At 41.8% G+C, this 24,337-nt stretch overlaps 8 protein-coding genes across 9 annotated transcripts; 5 read left to right on the plus strand and 3 right to left on the minus strand.

The window, feature by feature from the left end:
- The first annotated feature begins 2,840 nt into the window (after nucleotides 1-2,840).
- LOC116219207 (histone H4) lies at nucleotides 2,841-3,240 on the plus strand. The gene has a single exon (XM_031562314.2). The coding sequence runs from the start codon at nucleotides 2,877-2,879 to the stop codon at nucleotides 3,186-3,188; it is 312 nt and encodes a 103-aa protein (XP_031418174.1). The 5' UTR covers nucleotides 2,841-2,876; the 3' UTR covers nucleotides 3,189-3,240.
- Nucleotides 3,241-5,759: 2,519 nt separating this feature from the next.
- On the plus strand, nucleotides 5,760-6,204 carry LOC105888660 (histone H2B 1/2-like). The gene has a single exon (XM_012814401.3). The coding sequence runs from the start codon at nucleotides 5,809-5,811 to the stop codon at nucleotides 6,181-6,183; it is 375 nt and encodes a 124-aa protein (XP_012669855.2). The 5' UTR covers nucleotides 5,760-5,808; the 3' UTR covers nucleotides 6,184-6,204.
- Nucleotides 6,205-6,697: 493 nt separating this feature from the next.
- On the minus strand, nucleotides 6,698-7,438 carry LOC105895808 (histone H3). The gene has a single exon (XM_012822496.2). It carries the CDS (start codon nucleotides 7,344-7,346, stop codon nucleotides 6,936-6,938), a length of 411 nt encoding a protein of 136 aa, XP_012677950.1. The 5' UTR covers nucleotides 7,347-7,438; the 3' UTR covers nucleotides 6,698-6,935.
- A 497-nt stretch (nucleotides 7,439-7,935) lies between these two features.
- On the minus strand, nucleotides 7,936-8,361 carry LOC105895812 (histone H2A-like). Its single transcript, XM_012822500.3, has one exon. The coding sequence runs from the start codon at nucleotides 8,342-8,344 to the stop codon at nucleotides 7,967-7,969; it is 378 nt and encodes a 125-aa protein (XP_012677954.1). The 5' UTR covers nucleotides 8,345-8,361; the 3' UTR covers nucleotides 7,936-7,966.
- Nucleotides 8,362-16,884: 8,523 nt separating this feature from the next.
- On the plus strand, nucleotides 16,885-17,584 carry LOC105895806 (histone H1-like). Of its 2 annotated transcripts, XM_031562300.2 has the most exons (2): nucleotides 16,885-17,268; nucleotides 17,305-17,584. In XM_031562300.2, the coding sequence occupies exons 1-2, from the start codon at nucleotides 16,922-16,924 to the stop codon at nucleotides 17,567-17,569; spliced, it is 612 nt and encodes a 203-aa protein (XP_031418160.1). In that variant the 5' UTR covers nucleotides 16,885-16,921; the 3' UTR covers nucleotides 17,570-17,584. The 2 variants fall into 2 exon arrangements, with proteins under 2 accessions (XP_031418160.1, XP_012677947.2); XM_012822493.3 differs by having other exon boundaries at nucleotides 16,885-17,584.
- Nucleotides 17,585-18,998: 1,414 nt separating this feature from the next.
- LOC105895816 (histone H4) lies at nucleotides 18,999-19,543 on the plus strand. Its single transcript, XM_031562315.2, has one exon. It carries the CDS (start codon nucleotides 19,043-19,045, stop codon nucleotides 19,352-19,354), a length of 312 nt encoding a protein of 103 aa, XP_031418175.1. The 5' UTR covers nucleotides 18,999-19,042; the 3' UTR covers nucleotides 19,355-19,543.
- Nucleotides 19,544-20,355: 812 nt separating this feature from the next.
- LOC105895813 (histone H2B 1/2-like) lies at nucleotides 20,356-20,783 on the plus strand. The gene has a single exon (XM_012822501.2). It carries the CDS (start codon nucleotides 20,385-20,387, stop codon nucleotides 20,757-20,759), a length of 375 nt encoding a protein of 124 aa, XP_012677955.2. The 5' UTR covers nucleotides 20,356-20,384; the 3' UTR covers nucleotides 20,760-20,783.
- Nucleotides 20,784-21,858: 1,075 nt separating this feature from the next.
- LOC116219201 (histone H3) lies at nucleotides 21,859-22,321 on the minus strand. The gene has a single exon (XM_031562306.2). The coding sequence runs from the start codon at nucleotides 22,319-22,321 to the stop codon at nucleotides 21,911-21,913; it is 411 nt and encodes a 136-aa protein (XP_031418166.1). The 3' UTR covers nucleotides 21,859-21,910.
- Between the last annotated feature and the right edge of the window lie 2,016 nt (nucleotides 22,322-24,337).

The following is a 24,337-nucleotide window of genomic DNA, read 5'->3' on the forward strand; positions in this document are numbered from 1 at the left end:
TATACCAAACAATCAAAATAAGAAATGTACTGTGTTAACGCGTTAAATGTGTGTGGGAGACCGTAAGCCCCTGTCAACAACCACTTAAATGTGACCAAATATAATATATTGCCATTCGTTATCACTGAGATAAGCCACTCCTCCGTGGAGGGGCGCCGGCCAAATGGAAGTCAATGGGAGCTCTCATACTTTTCTGAAACGTTTGAGCAAGGACAGCTTCTCATTGGCGGATGAAAGTTCGATCCTGGGGCGCAACATTTTGCGCCCTAGCCAATGACATCGTTTCTTATTTCAACGCGATTGGACTATTCGTCGAATCAGAGACCTTTATCATTCCCTCACATCCCGTATAAATCTCACGTATCTAGGAGAGCAACATAGCTAGCAGAGACTTTGATTCTTTGAGTATGGCAACTGATAACTCTGTGGTATCTCTTTGTGAAACACTTTTCAATCGACGATCAGATGTCGACAAGAAGAGACTGAAAGACATGGGACCCGAACGTCCGGATTTAAAAATGCAGCAGCAGAGCATCGACCGCGGGAGGACGTACACCCGTAGCGTCTCCTCAAGCCTGTATGCTAACCAGAGCTGGTTAGCTGGTTGTTCATTGAGTAATGCGTTTTTTTGTTTTCCCTGCCTGTTGTTCCAAAGTCCTGGGACTGAAACAATCTGGACTGCAACGGGGATGAAGGATCTAAAGCACTTCAACGATAAATGTAAGAAGCACGAATCTTGCCGCAGCCATCTAACTAACAGCCTGAAGCTAAGCCTCTTTGGAAGACTGAGTATAGCAAAGCAGCTCGACGCAGGGTACCGAATTGGCATTCGAAAACACATTTACATTTAGTCATTTAGCAGACGCTTTTGTCCAAAGCGACGTACAAGGGAGAGAATATTCAAGCTACGAGCAATAGAACCTGGTGTAACAATAAATAAATACTACTTTACATTAGAAATATAACAAAATGAAAGAAAAAGAAAGAAAGAGTGCAGAAATGACACAATGAAGAAGTAAGGAAAAAGACACATTCTCTCAAGAATAATAGACTGTGTGAAGTTCTGTGGTGCATTTGAGTTGGCCCTGTGTGGTCATGATGAGCGCAAGAACTCGGATAACCCAGGGATATTCCGTGGCTTGGTGGACGTCGTTGCCTCACTTGACAGTGCACTGAAAGAGCATCTGTGTTTAAGGGAACATCCAAAACAGTCCAGAATGAACTTGACTGTATGCTGGCTGTTGTGAGGGAAAAGTTATTGAGAGATTTGCCAACTTGAAAGAGAGGAGGGCTAAATTTCTTTATAAGTAGTGGGGCCTACTCTTGTCAAACACCCAATGTAAAATGTGATATCTTTCTGAATCTCTTGTGCTCTAAACCTCTTTCATGTGAGGGTTTAGCATCTGCTAAATGACTAAATGTAAATGAGGGTGTGGGCACCTGTTTTATTCTGTAAACCTCTGAAACCATTCTGCTCTGAACCTCTCATGCCCAAAGTTACAGTTTATTTGATGGTTGTTATTGGATAGTGTTGAGCACTGTGTGTTGTTGAAATAAAGCTTTTTTTTTTTTTTTTTTTTTTATATTCTACTCAAACTCTTTTCTTCTCATTGTGGAGTGCTATTTTAACCGCGCCGCCCAACTGCGCCCCCCCCCCCCAAAAAAAAATCACCAACCGCCACTGCTCATAACCCTTCAGTACACAGGAATAGTGGCCCTCATCCTCGATACTGACTCTCTGGAGCAGAAGCTCAGAGTTGTTTACTGGGTACATATTCTCCATTCTTTCTCCATGTCACTGTGGCGTTGCTCTCCCGTCTGCAGGTGTGTGGCGTTTCTCTCCCGTCTGCAGGTGAGTGGCGTTGCTCTCCCGTCTGCAGGTGTTTCTGCAGCTCAGCTTCACCTCACTGCCTTCAGTCACTGGACTGGGAATCCAAACAAAGAGGTCTGGGGGAAAAAAGAGGAGCAGGGATTGCAGGAACACGCTTTATTAGTATAGAAGAGGTCTGGGAAGAAAAAAGGGAATTGCAGGAACACACTTTATTACAGTTTTTCTCGATTGCTTTGACACATTTTTCCATTCACTGTTTACTTTTTCAAAACAGCTCACACACAGCCCTTAACAGAAGCTGAAATGACCAAAACACTATATGATGTTTGCAGAATGACACCACCTTCCCAAAACGTATCACACACCCATCAAAACCGAACATTTCCATCAAAACCTACAATTTTTTTTTCCATTTATTTAACAATGGATAACAAAATTCAAACTACAGCTATCAATATCAACCTCTGTAACCATCACTTCAACTTTTGTGCAACACCCTCACAGTATTGACTATTTTAGTCAATACCCCCCCCCCCCCCCATTTCCTTCTGTAAAGTGCATTGTGTTAGCTCCTGGTATGGCTTTGGTAGAAAAAATATATAATAATAATTCATTTTACTGGGGACTGGATTTTTCAGAATATCACAATGATACCCGTGTGTTAACCAAAGTGACAACCAAAATGTTTTCTTTTCTTGGTGATTCTGAAATTGTCATTTCACATTAGTCACAATAATTCAATTTTAGATTTTTTTTGTTTGCAGCCAGCAGGAATTTCACGGCATTTCCCGGCCTAATCTGCCAAAGTAGAGTAAAACCGTTTTTCAAACTCGAAGCAAATTATATGGAATCCACGAGAGGGCGTGTATTATTGACGTACTTTACTTTACATGTGTGCGTACTCTCCTTTCAAAGAAGGAGGGACAAGCAAAGGGGAGTGTTTAGTAGTCTTCACCAGCGTCCTCTCATTGAGAATGACTACGCTCACCGCGGCGAAAATGTTTATTACTTTTGACTTTAACAAAGTAGAAGACACTTTGAAATCATGTCTGGCAGAGGAAAAGGAGGCAAAGGACTAGGTAAGGGAGGCGCTAAGCGTCATCGCAAGGTCCTTCGTGATAACATCCAGGGCATTACCAAGCCTGCAATTCGTCGTCTGGCTCGCCGTGGTGGTGTGAAGCGTATATCCGGCCTCATCTACGAAGAGACTCGTGGTGTGCTGAAGGTTTTCCTTGAAAATGTGATCCGGGATGCCGTCACGTACACCGAACACGCTAAGAGAAAGACCGTGACCGCCATGGATGTGGTCTATGCTCTGAAGCGTCAGGGCCGCACTCTGTACGGCTTCGGCGGTTAAAGATTTGATCACGCATTCAAACTGAACCAAAAGGCTCTTTTAAGAGCCACCCAATTGCTTTGCAAAGGCTGTATCCCATCATTGATGTTGTCATAACACCAACCCGCACTATCTAAGTGTTACCCATGATTTAGGACTATAGTAACAAAAATAATCAGTCAGTAAATTTTATCGATTCTCATGAGCACACTGAAATCCTGAGTTCACGATCAGGCTATTTGGCACATCATATAAGACCTGCCTTTTAGCGTGATTAGATCAGGTCATTCATTTCTGTGCGTAAGCTATCCTGCATTTAATGGTGTAATATAAAAGCAAGAACTCCTTCAAAACAGACCCACACCTCGCCAGGATGCGTACGGTGCGACGCCGTGAAGGCGCTAAAGAATGACATTTTTGCTGCCGTAAAATTATGGTTCGCTTTCGACAGAAGCATTTTTGTGAATGTATGACACTTGGAAACTTGGTTCATAGTACATTGAGCTTTCGCTACAACTCACATTCATATTGGCGTAAAAAATAAACAATCTCTCCAGCAAAAACGAGAAATTAAGTGATCAGTCACACAAAATATTTGTAATCCAAAACCAGTGGTAATATTTACATATCTATCTCTTTCTTCCTTTCACCGAAAAGTGCGGGTAGATGACTAAACTGCTGATCTGTTAATATTACATTGGGCTTATACCACAACTGACATTTATATTGGCGTAAAAATGGAAGAATCTCTCCAACAAAAACGGAAGAAAAAACAAGTAATTGATTACGCAAACTAATGTGAGTTTATATATATACATATATACAGAGGTTAAATTGGGCCGGAGCGCTCCGGAGCTCAGCTCCGCCTCCTTATGTCTACAACAAACCCCGCCGGAGCTCAGCTCCGTCTCCGTCAGTGTAAAATAATAATATATTACTTTTAATATTTTTTCATCTCCTGACAAACGCATTGCAATATGAGACTATATAACTCACAAGACTACTCAAAGACACTGTAGCCAATCAATGATACATGGAATTATGAGGCGTGATAGGGCATTCTACTGATTCTCTCGTGAAGTGCACGTCAGTGAACGTCAAAAATCGACACCTACAATATTTGGTGATTGTTAAAATGGTTTTCTAAAGGATCATTGTTGTAGTTAATAAGCTGTCCACCAAAGCGCCATCGCTAGAATGTGTGAAGAAGGTTAGTGTTTATTTATGATCTGTTTTTTCGCTATTCAGTCTGACATTTCAGCCTGAAACAACAAATTAACTAAGCTAACTTAAAGGACACAGCCAAGCAGTTTAGCCTTCACTCAGAACCGAACCTAATAGCCAACTAGCCAAGCTATCCTAACCCAAAGAAAAAGCATGACACAACTTTGCGACAAGGTGCAGTTGAACTCTCATCAAGGGGCTAATATCCATAGGGGGACAAGGGCACAACAAACGCCTATGATGGCCAATGACGGCCGCACTAAAAAGCGAGTAACACCATACAAATCACTGGCTAGCTAGCCGCTAGCAAATGTCAAATCGTGTAGCCTATCGCTACCTGCTTTAATTGTTTTAGTATTCTTTTTTGGAAATTCATAATTTCTTAGTTCATTGACTGACAAAGGGGTATTTAGTGTTACCTAGATTCCTATGATCTTTGCAATATAGGCCTAACTGAAATAATCAAACTCAACTATTAGTTTTCCATATATTTTTGACAATACCAGTTTAACTAAAATACTAGGCTAATATGATATAAAGACATGTGTCCCTATGTTGTGGTTTCAGCTCTGAATTACACAAAATATTTAAGTTCACATAGGCTAACTTAAGCTTGTTGGTGCAAAGTAATTTTGAAAAACTGTAATAGATTCCAATGATCCTGAAACAAGTGATGATATAGGCTACTGTATAAATACCAATGTCTGTTTTAATGATAGCTGCATTAATGTACTCATGAACATAGGCTACATTTTATATTCTTCATGCAGCTTTGTTATGTGTGAATAATAAATACGTTTCTTAATGTTGTTTGATGATATTCAAAAGATAATACATTGAATTGTAGCCTTTTTGTTTGAAAAATAATAAGAAGTGGAAAAAGAGCCCCTTAAGTCTAATAATGCATACATTCATAATGTATCTGAGAGCGATATAAATAATGATGCTTTTGAAAGATGACCATTGACCGCACACAAGGGCTCCCCCTCCTCACAAAAGCCAATTTAACCACTGCATATATATATATATATATATATATATATGTATGTATATATATATATAAACTCACATTGAGAATGAGAATGAGAATTATATCTTCATTTTTTGCATATATCTATTTCGCAGGATTTTTTTTTCCATTTCTAAAAAAAGTGCCGAGAATGAGACAAAAGAAGGGGGGGGGGGGGGGGGGTAACCGCTGATCTGTGGGATGGGCTGGCTTTGCCTCACTGACCGTCCCCTTTGCTACAAAGTGACCAACTGTGCCTGAGTGTTTGGTGTTGGAGGGAAATGACTGCCTATTCGCATGGTGGGTGTTTGAAGTGACGCAGTCAGTCATTTGCATATAACTTTGGATATATAGCTGGCAACCTCACCAAGGCAGTTATATTTTGTTTGAGATAGACAGAGATACATCATGCCTGAACTAGCGAAGCCAGCGCCCAAGAAGGGATCCAAGAAGGCAGTGACAAAGGCTGCAGGGAAAGGAGGAAAGAAGCGCAGAAAGACCAGGAAGGAGAGCTATGCCATCTACGTGTACAAGGTTCTGAAGCAGGTCCACCCCGATACCGGTATCTCCTCCAAGGCGATGGGCATCATGAACTCTTTCGTGAATGACATCTTTGAGCGCATCGCTGGGGAGTCTTCCCGCCTGGCTCACTACAACAAGCGTTCCACCATCACCTCCAGGGAGATCCAGACCGCAGTGCGTCTGCTTCTGCCCGGCGAGCTGGCCAAGCACGCTGTGTCTGAGGGAACCAAGGCAGTCACCAAATACACCAGCTCCAAGTAGGGCGTTATCTTAACCCACTCCGACTCAAAGGCTCTTTTAAGAGCCACCCAGCTCTTCTTTGAAAAGTCATTCCAATGCTTATTTTTTTTTTTCATTTAAACTGCGTAATTCTCTATAATATTTACAAGGATACATTTCTAGAACGGCCATGATTCGTGCGCACACAAGGCATGTTCATGACATCTTGAGTGCAATCTGACTGGCGACCCATGTCGCGCTAAACGGTGTTGTGGTGATACAGTTGGAAATGTCATGGCAAAAGCCGCTCCAGGATAGTCCCAGACCATTTAACTACATAGCACGTAGACTGGGCTGGTGGTCAATTAATTTAGAGTGGCGTATAATCCCCAAAACGAAATAACACGCACAGGTCTAACTCGGTGGAAGTGTTGCTTCGACACACCATGAAATGAACATCAGTTATGCTTGAAATGATAATAGATGTTGCATTAGGATTAGTGGAGTGGTGAAACGATAAATATGCTTGCATTGTAAAATTAATTTAAGCACGTTCCCCATGGATGCAATGTTTTATATTCATGACCTGGCGAGTGTGATTGCATTTTCCCTTTCACAACTAGTTACAGCAAATGTTGCTTAATTCATAAAACAACCCGTTTTGAAAGGTTACGGAATATAACTAGAATCTAGTGTATTTCACTCTTTACAACAGTTAACGAAATAGAGCTTTGATCGACAGTTTGGCGGCTCTTAAAAGAGCCTTTTGATTTCTTTTGGAGTGAAGCATAAACTTAAGCACGCTCCCCACGGATGCGACGGGCCAGCTGGATGTCCTTGGGCATGATGGTGACTCTCTTGGCGTGGATGGCGCACAGGTTGGTGTCCTCAAACAGACCAACCAGGTAAGCCTCGCTGGCCTCCTGCAGAGCCATGACGGCAGAGCTCTGGAAGCGCAGATCGGTCTTGAAGTCCTGAGCTATCTCTCTGACCAGACGCTGGAAGGGCAGCTTGCGGATCAGCAGCTCAGTGGACTTCTGGTAACGACGGATTTCTCTCAGAGCTACAGTACCGGGCCTGTAACGATGGGGCTTCTTCACGCCACCGGTGGCTGGGGCGCTTTTGCGGGCAGCCTTGGTTGCGAGCTGCTTCCTTGGGGCTTTGCCGCCGGTGGATTTGCGAGCAGTTTGCTTTGTCCTTGCCATGGTTAAGTCTTCTTCGGTTTGAAGTGTAGCAGAAAGTGGGACGCGGGTTTTTTAAAGGCCTATAGTCGCAGCCTGCCCCCTCTCTCCGCTGATTGGCCATCGTAAGTGCTTTCGAGTCGTGCCTGAAATTCAAAGCCCCGCCCCCAATATAATTGCCTTTGTGATTATTCTCAAAAAACATTTCAGTGTAGGACCAAAATAAAACAAGAAATACACTCAAATATGCTTTATTATTGGAACAATGCGTTTGAAGGACCGCACATCACGTGTGGGTATTGCACACAATGAACCCATGGTTGGTCTGGTGCCCCATGGCGGTGACGAAATATCCCGCGGCCTTACTATGTACACAAATATAATGAAACTAACTGCATGCCATTAAAACAATGGGCCATAGCTACTCCTAGTGTTTTTTGATTCAATCATAATCATTTCATTGCAAGCAAGGAGGCTCGGTTATTACCGTCCACACCCAAATCATATGAACGCAGTACTTTGACTGCTGAATTACAAAATGTGAAGGGGGAAACCAAGTGGGCATTTCAACAACTTGGAATGTACTCTCAAAGTAATTGGGTGGCTCTTAAAAGAGCCTTTGTTTGATATTTTATAGGACAGATTTACTTGGACTTCTCGGTCTTCTTGGGCAGCAGCACAGCCTGGATGTTGGGCAGCACACCACCCTGAGCGATGGTCACTCCGCCGAGCAGCTTGTTCAACTCCTCGTCGTTGCGCACAGCCAGCTGCAGATGGCGGGGAATGATACGACTCTTCTTGTTGTCACGGGCAGCGTTACCGGCCAACTCTAGGATCTCAGCAGTCAGATATTCAAGCACAGCAGCCATGTAGACCGGTGCACCAGCTCCAACACGATGGGCATAGTTGCCCTTGCGGAGAAGCCTGTGCACACGACCCACGGGAAACTGGAGTCCAGCCCTGGAAGAGCGAGTCTTGGCCTTAGCTCTGGCCTTTCCTCCGGTTTTGCCTCTGCCGCTCATTTTAGGGTTTCAATAGTTTCTTGTGAATCCTGAAGTGCTGTAAGCGAAGGAGTGTGAATTTATTCTACTCCAGCTCAGCGTTGCTCATTGCCTGTGGTTGAGGGGGGAATGTTGAGAGCCAATCAACGAGTAGGTCTGTGCGGGATGCCAAAGTCAGTTCAATTTGCCGCCTGCTGGATTTCCTTCCTCCTTTAAGCTTGTGATCACCAAAGTCACTGAATATTTTAACGCATGAAATAGTTACAGTTTTTTATGATTGGATAAACACTCAAATCAAAAGTATTACACAATTATCAAAACCTTCACTCAAGGATCAAAACATCGGCCCAGATTTGCACCACTATAAGCACATGTCAAAATCACACTTTTTGCGAAACAATACACACAGTGATTTGGCCTCCTTAGGTTTAGCTGCCTTGACTCTCTTGGGGATCTTAGCTGACTGTTTTGGTGTGATGGGCTTTTTGGCCTTCTTACAGTTTTTTCGATTGTTTACATTTTTTTTACTATTGGATAAACACTAAAATCAAAAGTATTACACAATTATCTAACCTTACACTCAAGGAGCAAAAAATTGGCCCGGATTTGCACCACTATAAGCACAATGTCAGCTCACACTTTTTGCAAAACAATACACATAGTGATTTGCAAAACACTATACACACTTGTATACATTAGACACAGAAGTATATCAAGATGTCACTTCCTTGCAATCCCAAAGCACTGACTGTCAAATTACCACACCTATGAGCCATTGGTTAAATACAGCGCAAACACATGATTGCTTACAGTTTCTCTCAATTGCTAAAACACTAAAACCCATTGGCTGAACAAAATTCTCAGTTGCCAGGGGGGTATTCGTCGTAGCTCGCTAAGCGTTTTAGCGAGCTAATTTTCAGGCTAAGATTAAAAAAAACGCCCCTCGTTTTGGTTCGTGGAAGCAACTTTCGATAAATCACCATAGTAACATATCAATTAGCACTAACCTGCTCCAGCGCAGGCTAACTTAAGTGTAGCTGGATAAGCTTCCCACACCCCCGTAAAAGGAGGGATCCCATTTACCAAGGACTGATATTAGATAGTTAGATTAGCGTAGGGAGAGAGTTCTTTGCGATCGCCAAGATCCATTATTCCATCATGATGAGTTCTTGTATGAGCGCTACGGATTCAGCCGACAAGGAATCATTAATTTACAAGACCTTCTCGAGTAATTTATTGCAAACACCACAGTCGAACATTGACTGTCTTGCGCTTTTTTGCAAGTGGTACATTTTTGTAGTGTCGGTGATGCGGAGAACAAAGCACTCATAATTATATGACAGTATTATTAGTATACCATAGCATATCATTATTGTAGAAAATGATTTATGTGGACTCATGATAAGAATAGAGAGAAATACACACAATTTATTTTCACTGCTTCAATTTATTGCATTTGTTATTAATACATTTACATTTAGTCATTTAACAGACGCTTTTATTCAAAACGACTTACAAGGAAATGTAAAACTACACTGTGATAGGAGGTGAGGGGAATCGATGTAGCAACCTAGCAGGTACTTACCAAGAGCTGTATCCTCTGTACCAGTCTTGCCGTCACGTTTTCAGTCATAAATATAATGCTATTAATATCCCAACACACCGCCTCTTGTTTTGCTCTCACAACGGTGGCGGTGTTGAATTTTGCCATGATTATGGTCTTGTATTCTTCATAAGCGTTCGTGTTCATCTCCTGCTCGCCAGCGGAGAAAAAAAGAGCCCTTTTCTTTGAGTTTAGAACCATTATACCGTTAGAAAATCATTGTTTTGGTGATCGACCTTTCCTGCCTTTTGAAGTAGGACGTGCACGCGCAATTGCCCTGATAAGTTTAGCCTGGTTGAAATTACAGTTTTTCTCGATTGCTTAAACACAATTTTGACTGCTTTGTTTTGTTTTTCATTTCACTCACACAATTAGCACAACCACACACCCAATGAGCAAAACACCTCAGATCCATTGCAAAATGAAACACTCTTGTAAAAACTATACACTAATTTAACAAAACCATATTTTGTTACCATATGAAACACACACGTTGCATATGACTGAATTCTGTTTGTACCACTTACACACTGCTGTTATAAACCTAAAACACTTTCAGCAATTCTACTTCTCAGTGATTGGAGTAGTGTAATGAAGTACATATAGAAAGTGCAAATATACAATAAATTCAACAAACACTACACAAGACCAGTGCTGCAGACTGATGAAAATATAATTTAATCCTCTCCATATACCCAAATCAGTCAACATGTCAACATGGAGAATCACAACAAAACATGTCCCAGTTTTCATGCTACTTCAGTAGTGTGCATAACACTGTAAGCTCAGCAAATATCAGACAAACGTAAAATGATGTTTCCAGTACAGGTTACAATTCCATTAAAAAAAGATCAGAAAAAAAATGAAAATACAGTACAAAAAAAGTTGTTTCATTTTACCCTGATCTCTTATTACAGTAGGATGTGTGCCAGTGTTGATTGAGAGACCTGATGGACATTACTGTATTGAAAATGGCATGGTCACCAAAAATGTTGGCTTGAATTTCTCTGAGCCTGATAGCATTATTTTCCAAAACCATGTTTATGATCTCTCGATCTTGTTCTTGCGTGAATACGGGCCCCCATCCTCCTTTCAAGTTTATTTGATGAATTTGGTCTTCTTCTTCTTTGAGCACGTTTTCCTCCTGCTTCAGGTCTTCCTCTTCCTCTACATCCACCTCGACTTCAGCCTCTGGCATGGCCTCTGGCATGGCCTCCGCCTCTTCCTCCTTCTCCTCCTCTGTGGATTCCCCCTCTCAGCCTCACTCTTCTTCTTCTGACTCCTACCATTTTGGTTGAAGACAGATGAACTCATCTGCTGCATTTCTATAGTGCTTAAACCTGTTTGGTGTGTCTACAATTAAGCAATCATGTGTTTGCGCACTTGATGGCTGTGTTTATTTGACAGGGTCATAGGTGTGGTTATTTGACACAGTGTTTTGGAATTGCAAGGAAGTGACCTCTTGATATACTCCCGTGTCATTCAAGTGTGTTTAGTGTTTTGCAAATCACTTGTGTGTATTGTTTTGCAAAAAGTGTGATGTTGACATGTGTTTATAGTGGTGCAAATCTGAGCTGTTGTTTTGCTCCTTGAGTAAAGGTTTTGATAATTGTGTAATACTTTTGATTTCAGTGTTTATCCAATCGTAAAAAACTGTAACCACATGATTTGGAGGCGGATGAGCCGTTGACAAACCGATATTTGCTGTTCTCAATCAGCTCGCTAATGTTAACGTGCTAAAAGGACAATTGATTACAGTTTTTCTCGATTGACTACACACAAAAACTGGAACTTATAACACAATGACTACAACCTGTAACTCATGTGCCAACTCCCTAAACCAATTCTGCTAAACTATAAATCACAATTATCTGCTTTAGACACAGATTTCAATTGTTAGCCACACTTTCTTCAAAACACAACACACAATTATCTGCTTTAAACACAGATTTAAATTGTTAACCACACTTTCTTCAAAACACTAAACACCATCCTCTCTACTTTGCACACTTCATCAATGCCAAAACCTCCTTGTGTTCAGACAGAACACACTGCTTTTCAATAGGCAAAACTTCCATTTCCACGGCTGTTGTGCAATTTGGAATCAAGGCTTTAGCAATATAAGGGCCACAGGTGACCTCCTGATTTGAAGAAGAATGGATGAAAACATGGAAGGTAGAGGAGACCAGAGAGGCAGAGGAGTAAGGGTAAGGGTAAGGGTAAGGGTAAGGGTAAGGGTAAGGGTAAGGGTAAGGGTAAGGGGATGAGGAGGAGGAGGAGTACGAGGAGGAGTACGAGGAGGACGAGTGAGAAGGAGGGGTGTGATCTCAGATGAGATTCGGGCCACAGTAATTGACCATGTCCTCAACCATGGTTTAACCATGCATGAGGCTGGCCAGAGGGTGCAACCTCATATAAGCCGCTTTTCAGTAGCATCCATCATCCGGACGTTCAGAAGAGAGAATAGGTAAGAAACACTACTATGACAGAAAAACACTAGTTTGAATCCTTATCAGGAGCATAGTGTTCTTGTATTTACTGTATAACTATTTTACATTGTACTGTATTTGTATATTTTGCAGAACTGAAAGATTACCCCAGCGTGGTGGGAGGGAGCGTATGTTTACAGCGGAGCAGGAGACGGCGATAGTAAACATGGTTCTGGCGAATAATGCATAACCATAAAACAAATAAAAACTGCCATTATTGATGACCAGGCCATGTTCCACAACATTGCCACTGTAAGCATAGCTACAGTGGACCGTGTGTTAAGGCGGAAACAGCTGAGAATGAAGCAGGTCTACCGGGTGCCATTCGAACGGAACTCCGAAAGGGTTAAACAAATACGGCATGACTATGTGCAGGTAAGTCCTATATATTCTCACAACTGATTGCGTCCTATCAGCACTGACACATTACTGTACTGTTTGGTAATCCAATCCAATGTTATTTTCAAGTGTTTCACAACAATGTGTAGGTCTATTTCTGATACAATATTGTCATGTTTGTTTCAGAGAGTTCTTGAGCTAGAGGCAACGGAAGAGGTCCATAACTTCATCTATATTGATGAAGTTGGTTTCAACCTCTGTAAAACTAGGCGTCGGGCGAGAAATATTATCGGCCAGCATGCCATTGTAAATGTCCCTGGCCAGCGGGAAAGGGAATATCACTCTTTGTGCTGCCATCAATCACCACGGCATCCTCCATCACCACTCAATCCTTGGCCCCTACAACACTGCACGTCTCCTCACATTCCTGGACACACTCCACAACACGGTAATACCACCAGACCAGCCAGATAATGCAGAGCAGCCCAGGTACGTTGTTATCTGGGACAACGTAAGTTTCCACCGGGTTGCTCTGGTGCGCACCTGGTTCACCAACCACCCACGGTTCTTGGCACTTCCCCTCCCACCATACTCTCCCTTTCTAAATGCTATAGAAGAGTTATTTTCTGCATGGAGGTGGAAAGTGTATGCACGCAATCCTCAAGCGCAGATCCCCAGGCCATGGAGGAGGCATGTGGAGATATAGCCCCGGAGGCATTCCAGGGCTGGATTCGCCACACCAGGCGATACTTCCCCCGCTGCTTGGCCAGGGAGAATATAGCCTGCGATGTTGATGAGGTCCTGTGGCCAGACAGGAACCGACGACAGGATGAAGCCTAATTTTTTTGTCCTTTTTTATTTACATTTTTCTTTCTTTTTTTGTTGACTGTAGTGGTCTATTTTCTATTGTTTGTTCTGTGAAAAAATTTGAAAAAATAAAGAAACATTTTGCTCCTGATAAGGCCTTCATACTGGTGTTTTCCCATTTCATAGTAGTGTTTTCCATTGAGCACATTAGTGTTCAATAGATGCTTAGAATGTCTACTCATATAATGGGCTGTGTTTGTCATTTGAAAACAAAATACCCTTTTGAGGTGACATAACACTGTTTTGAAAGCAAAGTTGCATTTTGCAGGAGATATAAAGGGTTTTGTATTTTGTGTGAGTGGTTTTGGAATTTGTGTTTAGAGTTTTGAGAAAACGAGGCATGCTTTCAAAAAATGTGTTTATCGAGAAAAACTGTAACTTAGCTTTAACCCTTACGACGAATACCCCCCCTGAACTCATGTAGCTAATTGTGTAGTCTGTTGTCAATACCTCTGTCTCACTTAGACTTCTCAGCAAAACTCAACACATTCTCAGTCTCAAAACACATTCTGGGCCCCATTCGTCGTAAGGGCTGAAGCGAAGTTAATCAATTGTCCTTTTAGCCCGTTAACATTAGCGAGCTGATTGAGAACAGCAAATATCGATTCGTCAACGGCTCATCCGCCTCCAAATCATGTGGTTAATTTCAACCAGGCTAAACTGCACGTCCTACTTCAAAAGGCAGGAAAGGTCGATCACCAAAACAATGATTTTCTAACGGTATAATGGTTCTAAACTCAAAGAAGAGGGCTCTTTTTTTCTCCGCTGGCGAGCAGGAGATGAACACGAACGCTTATGAAGAATACAAGACCATAATCATGGCAAAATTCAACACCGCCACTGCTGTAAGAGCAAGGCAAGAGGCGGTGTGTTGGGATGTTTATAGGATGATATCTATGTATGAAAACATGACGGCAAGTGTGGACTGGTACAGAGGATACTGCTACCGGTTAGTAACTGCAAGGTTGCTAGTTTGACTCCCCTCACCTCCTACCTCGATGAAGTTTTAAATTTCCTTGTAAGTCGCTTTGAATAAAAGCGTCTGTTAAATGACTAAATGTATTAATAACAAATGCAATACATTGAAGCAGTGTAAATAAATTGTGTGTATTTCTCTCTATTCTTATCATAAGTCCACATAAATCATTTTCTACAATAATGATATGCTATGGTGTACTAATAACACTGTTATATAATTATGAGTGCTTTGTTCTCCGCATCACGACACTACAAAAATGTACCACTCGCAAAAAAGCGCAAGACAGTCAACGTTTGACTGTGGTGTTTGCAATAAATGACTCGAGAAGGTCTTGTAAATTAATTATTCCTTGTCTGCTGAATCGGTAGAGCTCATACAAGAACTCATCATGATGGAATAATGGATCTTGGCGATCGCAAAGAACTCTCTCCCTACGCTAATCTAACTATCTAATATCAGTCCTTGGTAAATGGGATCCCTCCTTTTTCCAGGGGTGTGGCAAGCTTATCCAGCTACACTTAAGTTAGCCTGCCCTGGAGCAGGTTAGTGCTAATCGATATGTAACTATGGTGATTTATCAAAAGTTGCTTCCACGAACCAAAAAGAGGGGCGTTTTTTTATCTTAGCCTGAAAATTAGCTCGCTAAACCGCTTAGCGAGCTACGACGAATACCCCCCTGATGTCTTTTCAGGATGCTTACCATTGTTGACAGAGACCTGATGGACATTATTGAAAATGACCGATAATGTTGGCTTGAATTTCTCTGAGCCTGATAGCATTATTGGCCATAACCATGTTTATGATCTCTCTCTCTTGTTCTTGTGTGAATATGGGCCCCCTTCCTCCTTTCAAATTAATTTGATAACTTTGGGCCTCTTCTTCTTTGAGCACGTTTTCCTGCTTCACCTCTGCCTCTGGCATGGCCTCCGCCTCTTCCTCCATCTGTGGATTCCCCCTCTCACCTTCACTCTTCTTCTTCTGACTCTTTCCATTTTGGTTGAAGACAGGTGAACTCACCTGCTGCATTTCTATAGTGCTTAAACCTGTTTGGTGTGTCTACAATTAAGCAATCATGTGTTTGCGCACTTGATGGCTGTGTTTAACCAATGGCTCATAGGTGTGGTAATTTGACAGTGTTTTGGAATTGCAAGGAAGTGACACATTGATATACTTCTGTGTCTAATGTATACAAGTGTGTTTAGTGTTTTGCAAATCACTGTGTGTATTGTTGTGCAAAAAGTGTGAGCTGACTCTGCTAATAGTGGTGCAAATCCAGGCCGATGTTTTGCTCATTGAGTGTAAGGTTAGATAATTGTGTAATACTTTTGATTTTAGTGTTTATCCAATCGTAAAAAACTGTGAGTCACAAAAATATGATTTTACACACACTCTAGTCAATATCATCAGTCAATATCAACAAAAGTGTGAAGGCCATTGTTTTTATCCAATGTTTTGTGAGCTGAAATTAAAGCTCTTGCAATTTCTTTCAAATTCTCTGCAAAATTAATATTCAGTATGTGGCCATCATCGTATGGACTCCATAGGTTACAGTCTACATTAGCTGGTTTCGTAATATGAACTGTAGCTCAGTAACATTGTTGAGATTGTTCCATGTGTGAGGCATTTCATTTTTTTTTTCTGAATAATACATAAAAACCTGAAATCGTCACAAACGCACGAACTGTATAAACCAATACGGGCTACCCTTTGCTTTTTTTTTTTTACCAATAAATGTTCCAAATTTCCGCATTCCCATTAGAGATGTGTGTCTGCTGTGATGTCGGATCGGCTGAATATGTCTGGCAGTCATGTGTTTCACTAAGTCCAAACAGATCCCATCTGAAAAGCACAGATTCGCACAGGGTACTTTATTATCGATTCTACGGGTTATAGAGGTCCATGATTTGTTCTATTGCTCACCGAGATGCACATGCCATATGATTTTATAACTTTTATGGATGAGTTTTCCTCAGAAAACAAATATGGGTTGCCACGACGCCCCTGTCACTTCTACGGTTGTCTGTTTGTTAAAACACGGAAAGGGGGGAAATGCGAGGTAATTTAAGTTTGCTTTAAAGTGCAAGCCGTGAACTTTACAACCGACATCTTCATATCCGTACATTTTGTTTCGTTAGTCACATTTTGATACAAAATGCGAGTGGAGAAAACACAAGCGAGTCCATCGCGGAAGAGAGGAATTGAGAGCTCTTTCAGTTGAGTCTCAACGGTTCTCATGCCGATTTTAAGTACAACCCGCTGGCTACTCGTGGTACTCATTCACACAACTGTCTCGTACTCTGAACATAAGACATCACGTTACTATGGCTGAAGTTGCCCCAGCTGCCGCGCCTGCTAAGTCTCCCAAGAAGAAAGCACCACGGCCCAAGAAAACCGGACCGAGTGTGGGCGAGCTTATCGTCAAATCCATTACTGCATCCAAGGAGAAGAAGGGAGTTTCTCTGGCTGCCCTGAAGAAGGCTTTGGCCGCTGGTGGATACGATGTGGAAAAGAACAACGCTCGTGTCAAGGTGGCCATCAAGAGTCTCGTCTCAAAGGGTACACTGGTTCAGACTAAAGGAACTGGCGCCTCCGGCTCCTTCAAGCTGAACAAACAGGCAGAGGTGAAGAAGCCTGCGAAGAAGGCTCCCGTCAAAGCCAAGAAGCCGGCAGCAAAGAAGCCCGTTGTAGCAAAGAAGCCCGTTGTAGCAAAGAAGCCCAAGAAGGCAGTGGCGAAGAAGCCCGCAGCTGCTGCAAAGAAGTCTCCGAAGAAAGCCAAGAAACCCGCTACGCCTAAGAAGGCAACAAAGAGCCCCAAGAAGGCCACAAAGCCCGTCGCACCCAAGAAGGCCACAAAGCCCGCCGCACCCAAGAAGGCAGCTAAGAGCCCCAAGAAAGTTAAAGCAGCGAAACCCAAGGTGGCCAAGCCTAAAGCCACCAAAGTGAAAAAGGCTGCCCCTAAGAAGAAGTAAATGTTGCACTTCACGTGCTGCTCAATGTAGTTGAAAAAAGGCTCTTTTAAGAGCCACCCAAAATTTCATTTGAATGCATCTCTTCCTTCAGTTTTGATGGTAAAATCTAAGAAAAAGTAGATTTTGGACATCATACTGTATATTGCAGTCAAAGCTCTTTTGAGTGCCACCCAAAATGTATTTGAATGCATCTATGCCGAAACAAACTAGTGAGAAAAGAGGCTGTTTCTTTATATATCATTAAGGTTGTGCTTCATGAAGCAGCCTTGTTGATTTTATATGCATATATTTGCGTGTGTGTGTGTATAATTTACATAAATACGTGTAATTTCAAGACTGATACATCCAGTGTGTTGGTAATTTTTCAAATACCAAAGATTGGTATGTTGGATATATATATATATAGATATATATGTTTGTGTAATTTATACACACATATATAAACATAGCAACAATCATATGACTTCCCATTTCAAAATCCATTTTGAGCAGGTCTATGACAAGTCCTAGTAGAGTTGAAACAACTCAACTCAACTGGTAGAGTTGAAACACTTTTTGTTTTACCTTGTTGCAAAAATATTGGCAGACTGCTTCGTATTTGAACCTATTTGCAACATACACCTCTCATCTCTATTTCTAGTTCACTGTATGCAGCTTAAGTTTTCTGATATGTTCATCTAAATGCAGTCGTAGAAAATCTCTAGACAAAGAGTTTGTTGAGACGCGTAACCTTTATTTACAACATGCAAACAGAGGGGACCTAGTTAATTAAGTGTCTTTAACCATCATTGAGTGCATATTTTTTTAATACCTCCAAGTCTCCTCCTAGTTTAACTTCTTTACTTGGCACTGTTGGCACTGTATGTTTAGTATATTGCACTGTATATTTACTATATTTATATATACTCTGTATATTTAGTATAGTTAGTATATTTATTACATTCATATATATATATATATTATATATTTATAGTTGTCTACGTTAGTATAGGTTTGTTATATGTTTAATATATGTTCAGAATATTTATATGTTATGTTAGGTTGTTGTGCGGTGTGTGTTGACTCTGACTCTGTGTTGTTCTGTGCATCTGACAAAAAAAGACTTGAAACTTGAAACAGGCTAAGAAGTTAGACAAGAACTGATAAATAAAGTATGTTACAACTTTCCCCTTGTTGCAACTGTACCCGGTCTCCCGTACACTGATACAGTCACTAAAGCGTTTCTGTCCTATAAAATGTATCGATATGTATTACAATATATCTATTTTCAGTTCTACTTCGTTAAGGCATTACGCATGCGGGTTGACGCACCACGGTGACGCGCTATGTGCTGCATGTTCGCGCCAATATGGCAAAGTAGGAGGGACGGACGAGGAGGAGTGTTTGTAGTCGTCAAAAAGGTCCTCCGGATGGGTATAAGAAATCGTACCACAGTGTGAACCAGTCATATTTCTGAAAATTCAGACTGCAGACATGAGTGGAAGAGGCAAGGGAGGTAAAGGACTCGGAAAGGGGGGCGCCAAGCGTCATCGTAAGGTTCTTCGTGATAACATCCAGGGTATCACAAAGCCCGCAATTAGGCGTCTTGCTCGTCGTGGTGGTGTGAAGCGTATCTCTGGCCTCATCTACGAGGAGACCCGTGGCGTGCTGAAGGTGTTCCTTGAGAACGTTATCCGTGATGCCGTCACTTACACTGAGCATGCAAAGAGAAAGACCGTCACTGCAATGGATGTCGTCTATGCTCTGAAACGCCAGGGTCGTACTCTGTACGGTTTTGGAGGTTAAACATCAGTCATCCCCTTCTGAAACAAAAACCAACGGCTCTTTTAAGAGCCACCCAAGTACTTACGTAAAACATTATTCCAAGTATGTTTCTATTGAAAATCAACTGATATTTACAGATTGGTGGTGTTCACTACGGATGACTTACTGAAAATATTATATAATTCACAACATGCCACGCAACAGCCATTATAAATGCTTATGTATTGCATCCTGCAGATCACTTTAATGCTTTCTTTTAGTGAGCCTTCTCGTTTTAGGTTATTTTAAATTTACTTTCACTGATTAGCTACATAGCCATGCTTACCATTAAGCAGTAAAACTTTATCAGCATGTGTAATACCAAGTTCAAAGTACAATTGTATGAACTGATCCATGTTGCATGTAAGTGGCGAATAGACCAAGCGTAGTGGGTTTGCAAAAGTAGGTAATGCAAAATGTAGGCTATTGCATCAAAATCCCACTGATACTCAGGGGCTCCCTACAAAAGCATACACTGCAAACCTTTTTGGAGTTTTTCCTAATCTGTTTGGTATAACATACAGGAAAACTGAAGATAACTGTAACACATGTAACACACGCACATGGAAAACAATTATGCTTATCAAATTCACATCGTAGTATTTCTGGCATGTAGATATTCTAACTGAAGAAAAGAAACATTCGGATATTGAGTCATATGCTGCAACTCACTTTCATGGATGCACGTATAGGCTACTTTAATCTTTCCTATACAGACTTTGTCAGTGATAACGATGAACATTTATTGAAAATATTTATCACTTAGAATGAGGCTAAATTAATGCGGTAGGTATGGTATATTGACTTTATTTTAGTCATGTCAAGGTAGCTCAAAAAGTGCGGGAAGATAACAAACGGACCCGCCCCTGCGCTTCACAGTAACCAACCATCGTCTGGGATTCTGGTAATGGCTGGCCTAGGGCACATATTAGCATAGAGCGCTGTATATATAGAGGTGGCACGAATCAGCGAAATACCAGCGTTCTGTCAGAATCTTCATACGGATAGCGTCATGCCTGAGCCAGCAAAGCCCGCCCCGAAGAAGGGCTCCAAGAAAGCCGTAACAAAGACCACCGCTAAAGGAGGCAAGAAGCGCAGAAAGACCAGGAAGGAAAGCTATGCCATCTACGTGTACAAGGTCCTGAAGCAGGTCCACCCCGACACCGGCATCTCCTCCAAGGCCATGGGCATCATGAACTCTTTCGTGAATGACATCTTCGAGCGTATCGCTGGAGAGTCTTCCCGTTTGGCTCACTACAACAAGCGCTCCACCATCACCTCCAGGGAGATCCAGACTGCAGTGCGTCTCCTTCTGCCCGGTGAGCTTGCTAAGCACGCCGTCTCTGAGGGAACCAAGGCCGTCACCAAGTACACCAGCTCAAAGTAAAGCGTTCTACGCTTTCTAACCCAAAGGCTCTTTTAAGAGCCACCCACATTGTCTTTGAAAAGCAGTTTCAACGTTATCACAAGCGCCATGTGTTTTCAGGATATTCCGTTAAAGTGGGGTACGCTATCTAGTTTTGGAAAATGAAATAGCAGACTTTACTATTGAACAGTATTGCAATATCTGAACGATGAATCATTTTGGCTGAAGTTTTCCAGGAACAGCCTACCTAGTTCAACAAATGAAACAGGCTTCAGTGTGGAGCAGTTTTGCAATGTCGAAAACAAAAGATGCAACACACTGCAGCATATTATATGTTTGCGCAAGTGTAGATGAATCAATGCCCAGTGTCCCCAACAATGTAACGCAAAAAAGAAACTCCAACACTTTCAGATGTCGCACTCGTCTTTTTCGTTAATAGACAACTGTCACACACAGGGAGTTGCCACAAATATTTTGAATGAAAATGGTTTTGCATAAGCTGCTGTCTCTTCACCTTAGCCTTTAACTAGCTAGTTACTAAGGTACTAGTTACTAACTAGTTACTAGCTACTATGGCTACGACTATATATATGGTGGATATATACATATATATTTTTTTACTTGAATCTTGATATAAGGGGTTTGATAAGCTATTTTTATCTTAAAAATCTTTATGCACACTATCCCTAGTTTTATGTTTATTGGATGGCTATTTGTATGTGCATCACTGTGCACGTACATTATTTGCTGTTCAGCACTTTGAGCTGCATTGTTTTTTATGAAAGGTGCTATACTATCACTATATGGCATAAAAAAGTGTGTGGTATAGAGAATTTTGCATGAAATAGAAACCTGTGCTTGCCGTGATTTCTTCTTTATGATTACTGGGGGGAAATATATGTAATGCAGCGTAAGGCCTGAAGCTGGTCATGCCTTTGACTTGTGTAGGGAAACCAGTGACGGTCTAGAACAGAAAACCTAATGAGGTTCAACTGTGACTTTTATACTGGGGGGGCTAAATGTACTGTTGGATAGTACATTATAGCATAGCACATGCTTGGGGTATGATATAGCGTGTGTAGAACACTAGAGGTGGAGTTCGCTTTTTACAGGAGTTATTTAGGTGGCTCTTAAAAGAGCCTTTTGTTTTTCTTGACGTTGTCGGGATCAACTTAAGCACGCTCCCCGCGGATACGACGGGCCAGCTGGATGTCTTTGGGCATGATGGTCACCCTCTTGGCGTGGATGGCGCACAGGTTGGTGTCCTCAAACAGACCAACCAGGTAAGCCTCGCTGGCCTCCTGAAGAGCCATGACAGCAGAGCTCTGGAAGCGCAGGTCGGTCTTGAAGTCCTGGGCAATTTCCCTGACCAGACGCTGGAAAGGCAACTTGCGGATCAGCAGCTCAGTGGACTTCTGGTAGCGACGGATCTCTCTGAGAGCCACTGTGCCGGGCCTGTAACGATGAGGCTTCTTCACTCCTCCGGTCGCTGGTGCGCTTTTGCGAGCAGCCTTGGTGGCGAGCTGCTTTCGCGGAGCCTTTCCTCCGGTGGATTTACGGGCGGTTTGCTTAGTTCTTGCCATTGCAAAAGTCTGCTTCAGTGAGAGAAGTGCGTCCCCACACAAGCAAGCACGGTATTTATAGGTTACAACCTCGACCAGCCCCCTGATGACGTTTACTTGTTGGTTGCCGCTGATTGGTGTTCAACGCCCTCTGTCCGGTGGCGCCTAAATTCAAAGTACAAAGCCCTTCTCCTAATTTACGAGCGTTTTTGCGATTATTCATCTACAGAAATTCGTTCAGTACATAGGCATGACGTACAAAATATATAATCTTATCCAGCAATTACAAGCAGTGTTTGCCTGCATTTTTTATTTACACGTTTGCAAATGTAGGCAGTCAACGACGTATGCTATTAAACTTTAATTATCTTGGTATTATCGAAATTATGAAACCAAATTTCAAATGGTCTTTATGATAGGCAAAAAAACTGATAATATGAATTGCAAATGCATCTCATACAGCATATACTTACAACACAGCTGTATATGTAAAGCCAGTAGCACAGCTTAGGACAAATGTCCCTAAACACAGATGACAAAATTATATTAGAAATCACACATCTCTGAATATACTATCGCAGAGCACACCCTACACATTGGTATGTATGACAGGCACGGCTTTTGTGGTGTGCCAGTGTGAACATTTTAGTTAACATCATCGGCTTTGGCTATTTATATAATATTTGTATATAATATATTAAATTATGGGTAGTCTGTACAGGCCATTGCGTATGGAAAAATGGGTCATACTTAACGACAGCACTACTACTTCTCGTAATAATAATTGTCAGATTGTATTGGCACAGACGACACACTGCAACACACACGTGCATGGAGCGTTTTCCCATACTGGACCGTCCTTCCTCCAGGAGCAGTGGGCAGCTTGTAAGCGCCCGGGGACCAAGTGAAGTGAACCGACCATCTTGCATATTTTTCTGTTGGGGTTCTTAGTGAAGGAAACCCCTTGTGAACATGGGGAGAACATGCAAACTCCACACAGAAAGACCCTTTATCTAGGTGTAGGGCACACGCAAATGTTTTGGCATTTAGATTAACCCAAAATCAGCCACTTGAAGATTCACACAAGTAAGTGTTTTAGTGACGAACCTGGAGAACTTAACTGTTTCCTGAAAAAACAAAGTCACAGAGTTCTACAGTGTACAGAAACTTGGAAACACTTTTCATAGATACATTTGGACGGATCCTAAAAGAGCCTTTTGATTTTCAAGACAAAATCTACTTGGACTTCTCGGTCTTCTTGAGCAGAAGCACCGGTTTTGCCTCTTCTACTCATAGTAACCTAAAGATAGTTTGTTTTTTAAGCACAAATGTGAGGGTACACGGCGAGCCAGTATTTTGTATATATGCTTTGTCTCCCTTCCTCACTGGCTGAGGCCACCATACAGAGAGCCAATCAATTTATAAGTCACCATATGTCGTCAGGACAACATTAGTTTGGTCGCGGCCACCTTCTATCCTCCCCTTTACCGCTTCTTCTCCAAAATCTCCAACAATTTAAAGAGATAAAGGTTAAAAACATGATGCGTGTCCATTCTTAGATTATGTCAACGAGTCTTGCGAATAATGTGACAAACTGAGGTGGTTGAGTCAACTGGATATTTGTGTCATGTTCGGTAGGACAATGGACAACATCCACTGTTTTACATAATCATTTTATGTTCCATAGGTTACAATGTAACAGGCTTTCTGTTTTTTTGTCATGAGTTATTTTTTAGTTGAAATGGAATGTAGATCATGAATAGTTAATGTTTCTTTGTGTAACCTTATCAACTTGTATGTCACAATGCAGGTGTAATGCTTTTAAGACACCCTGAAGTGTTCCACATTAACAAAGAAAATATATACGAAACAGCTGTCTTTTTTTTTCTGTCGGCATAGATGCGTTCAAATACAATTTTGAGTGGCTCTCAAAGAGCCTCTTTGATTGCAATTTACAATGACGTGCAAACTCAGATTTTACCATCACCACTGTGGAAATAGATGCATTCAAATGAAATGTTGGGTGGCTCTTAAAAG

The sequence above is a fragment of the Clupea harengus genome, chromosome 24 (assembly GCF_900700415.2).
Source record: "Clupea harengus chromosome 24, Ch_v2.0.2, whole genome shotgun sequence".
NCBI classification, from domain to species: Eukaryota; Metazoa; Chordata; class Actinopteri; order Clupeiformes; family Clupeidae; genus Clupea; species Clupea harengus.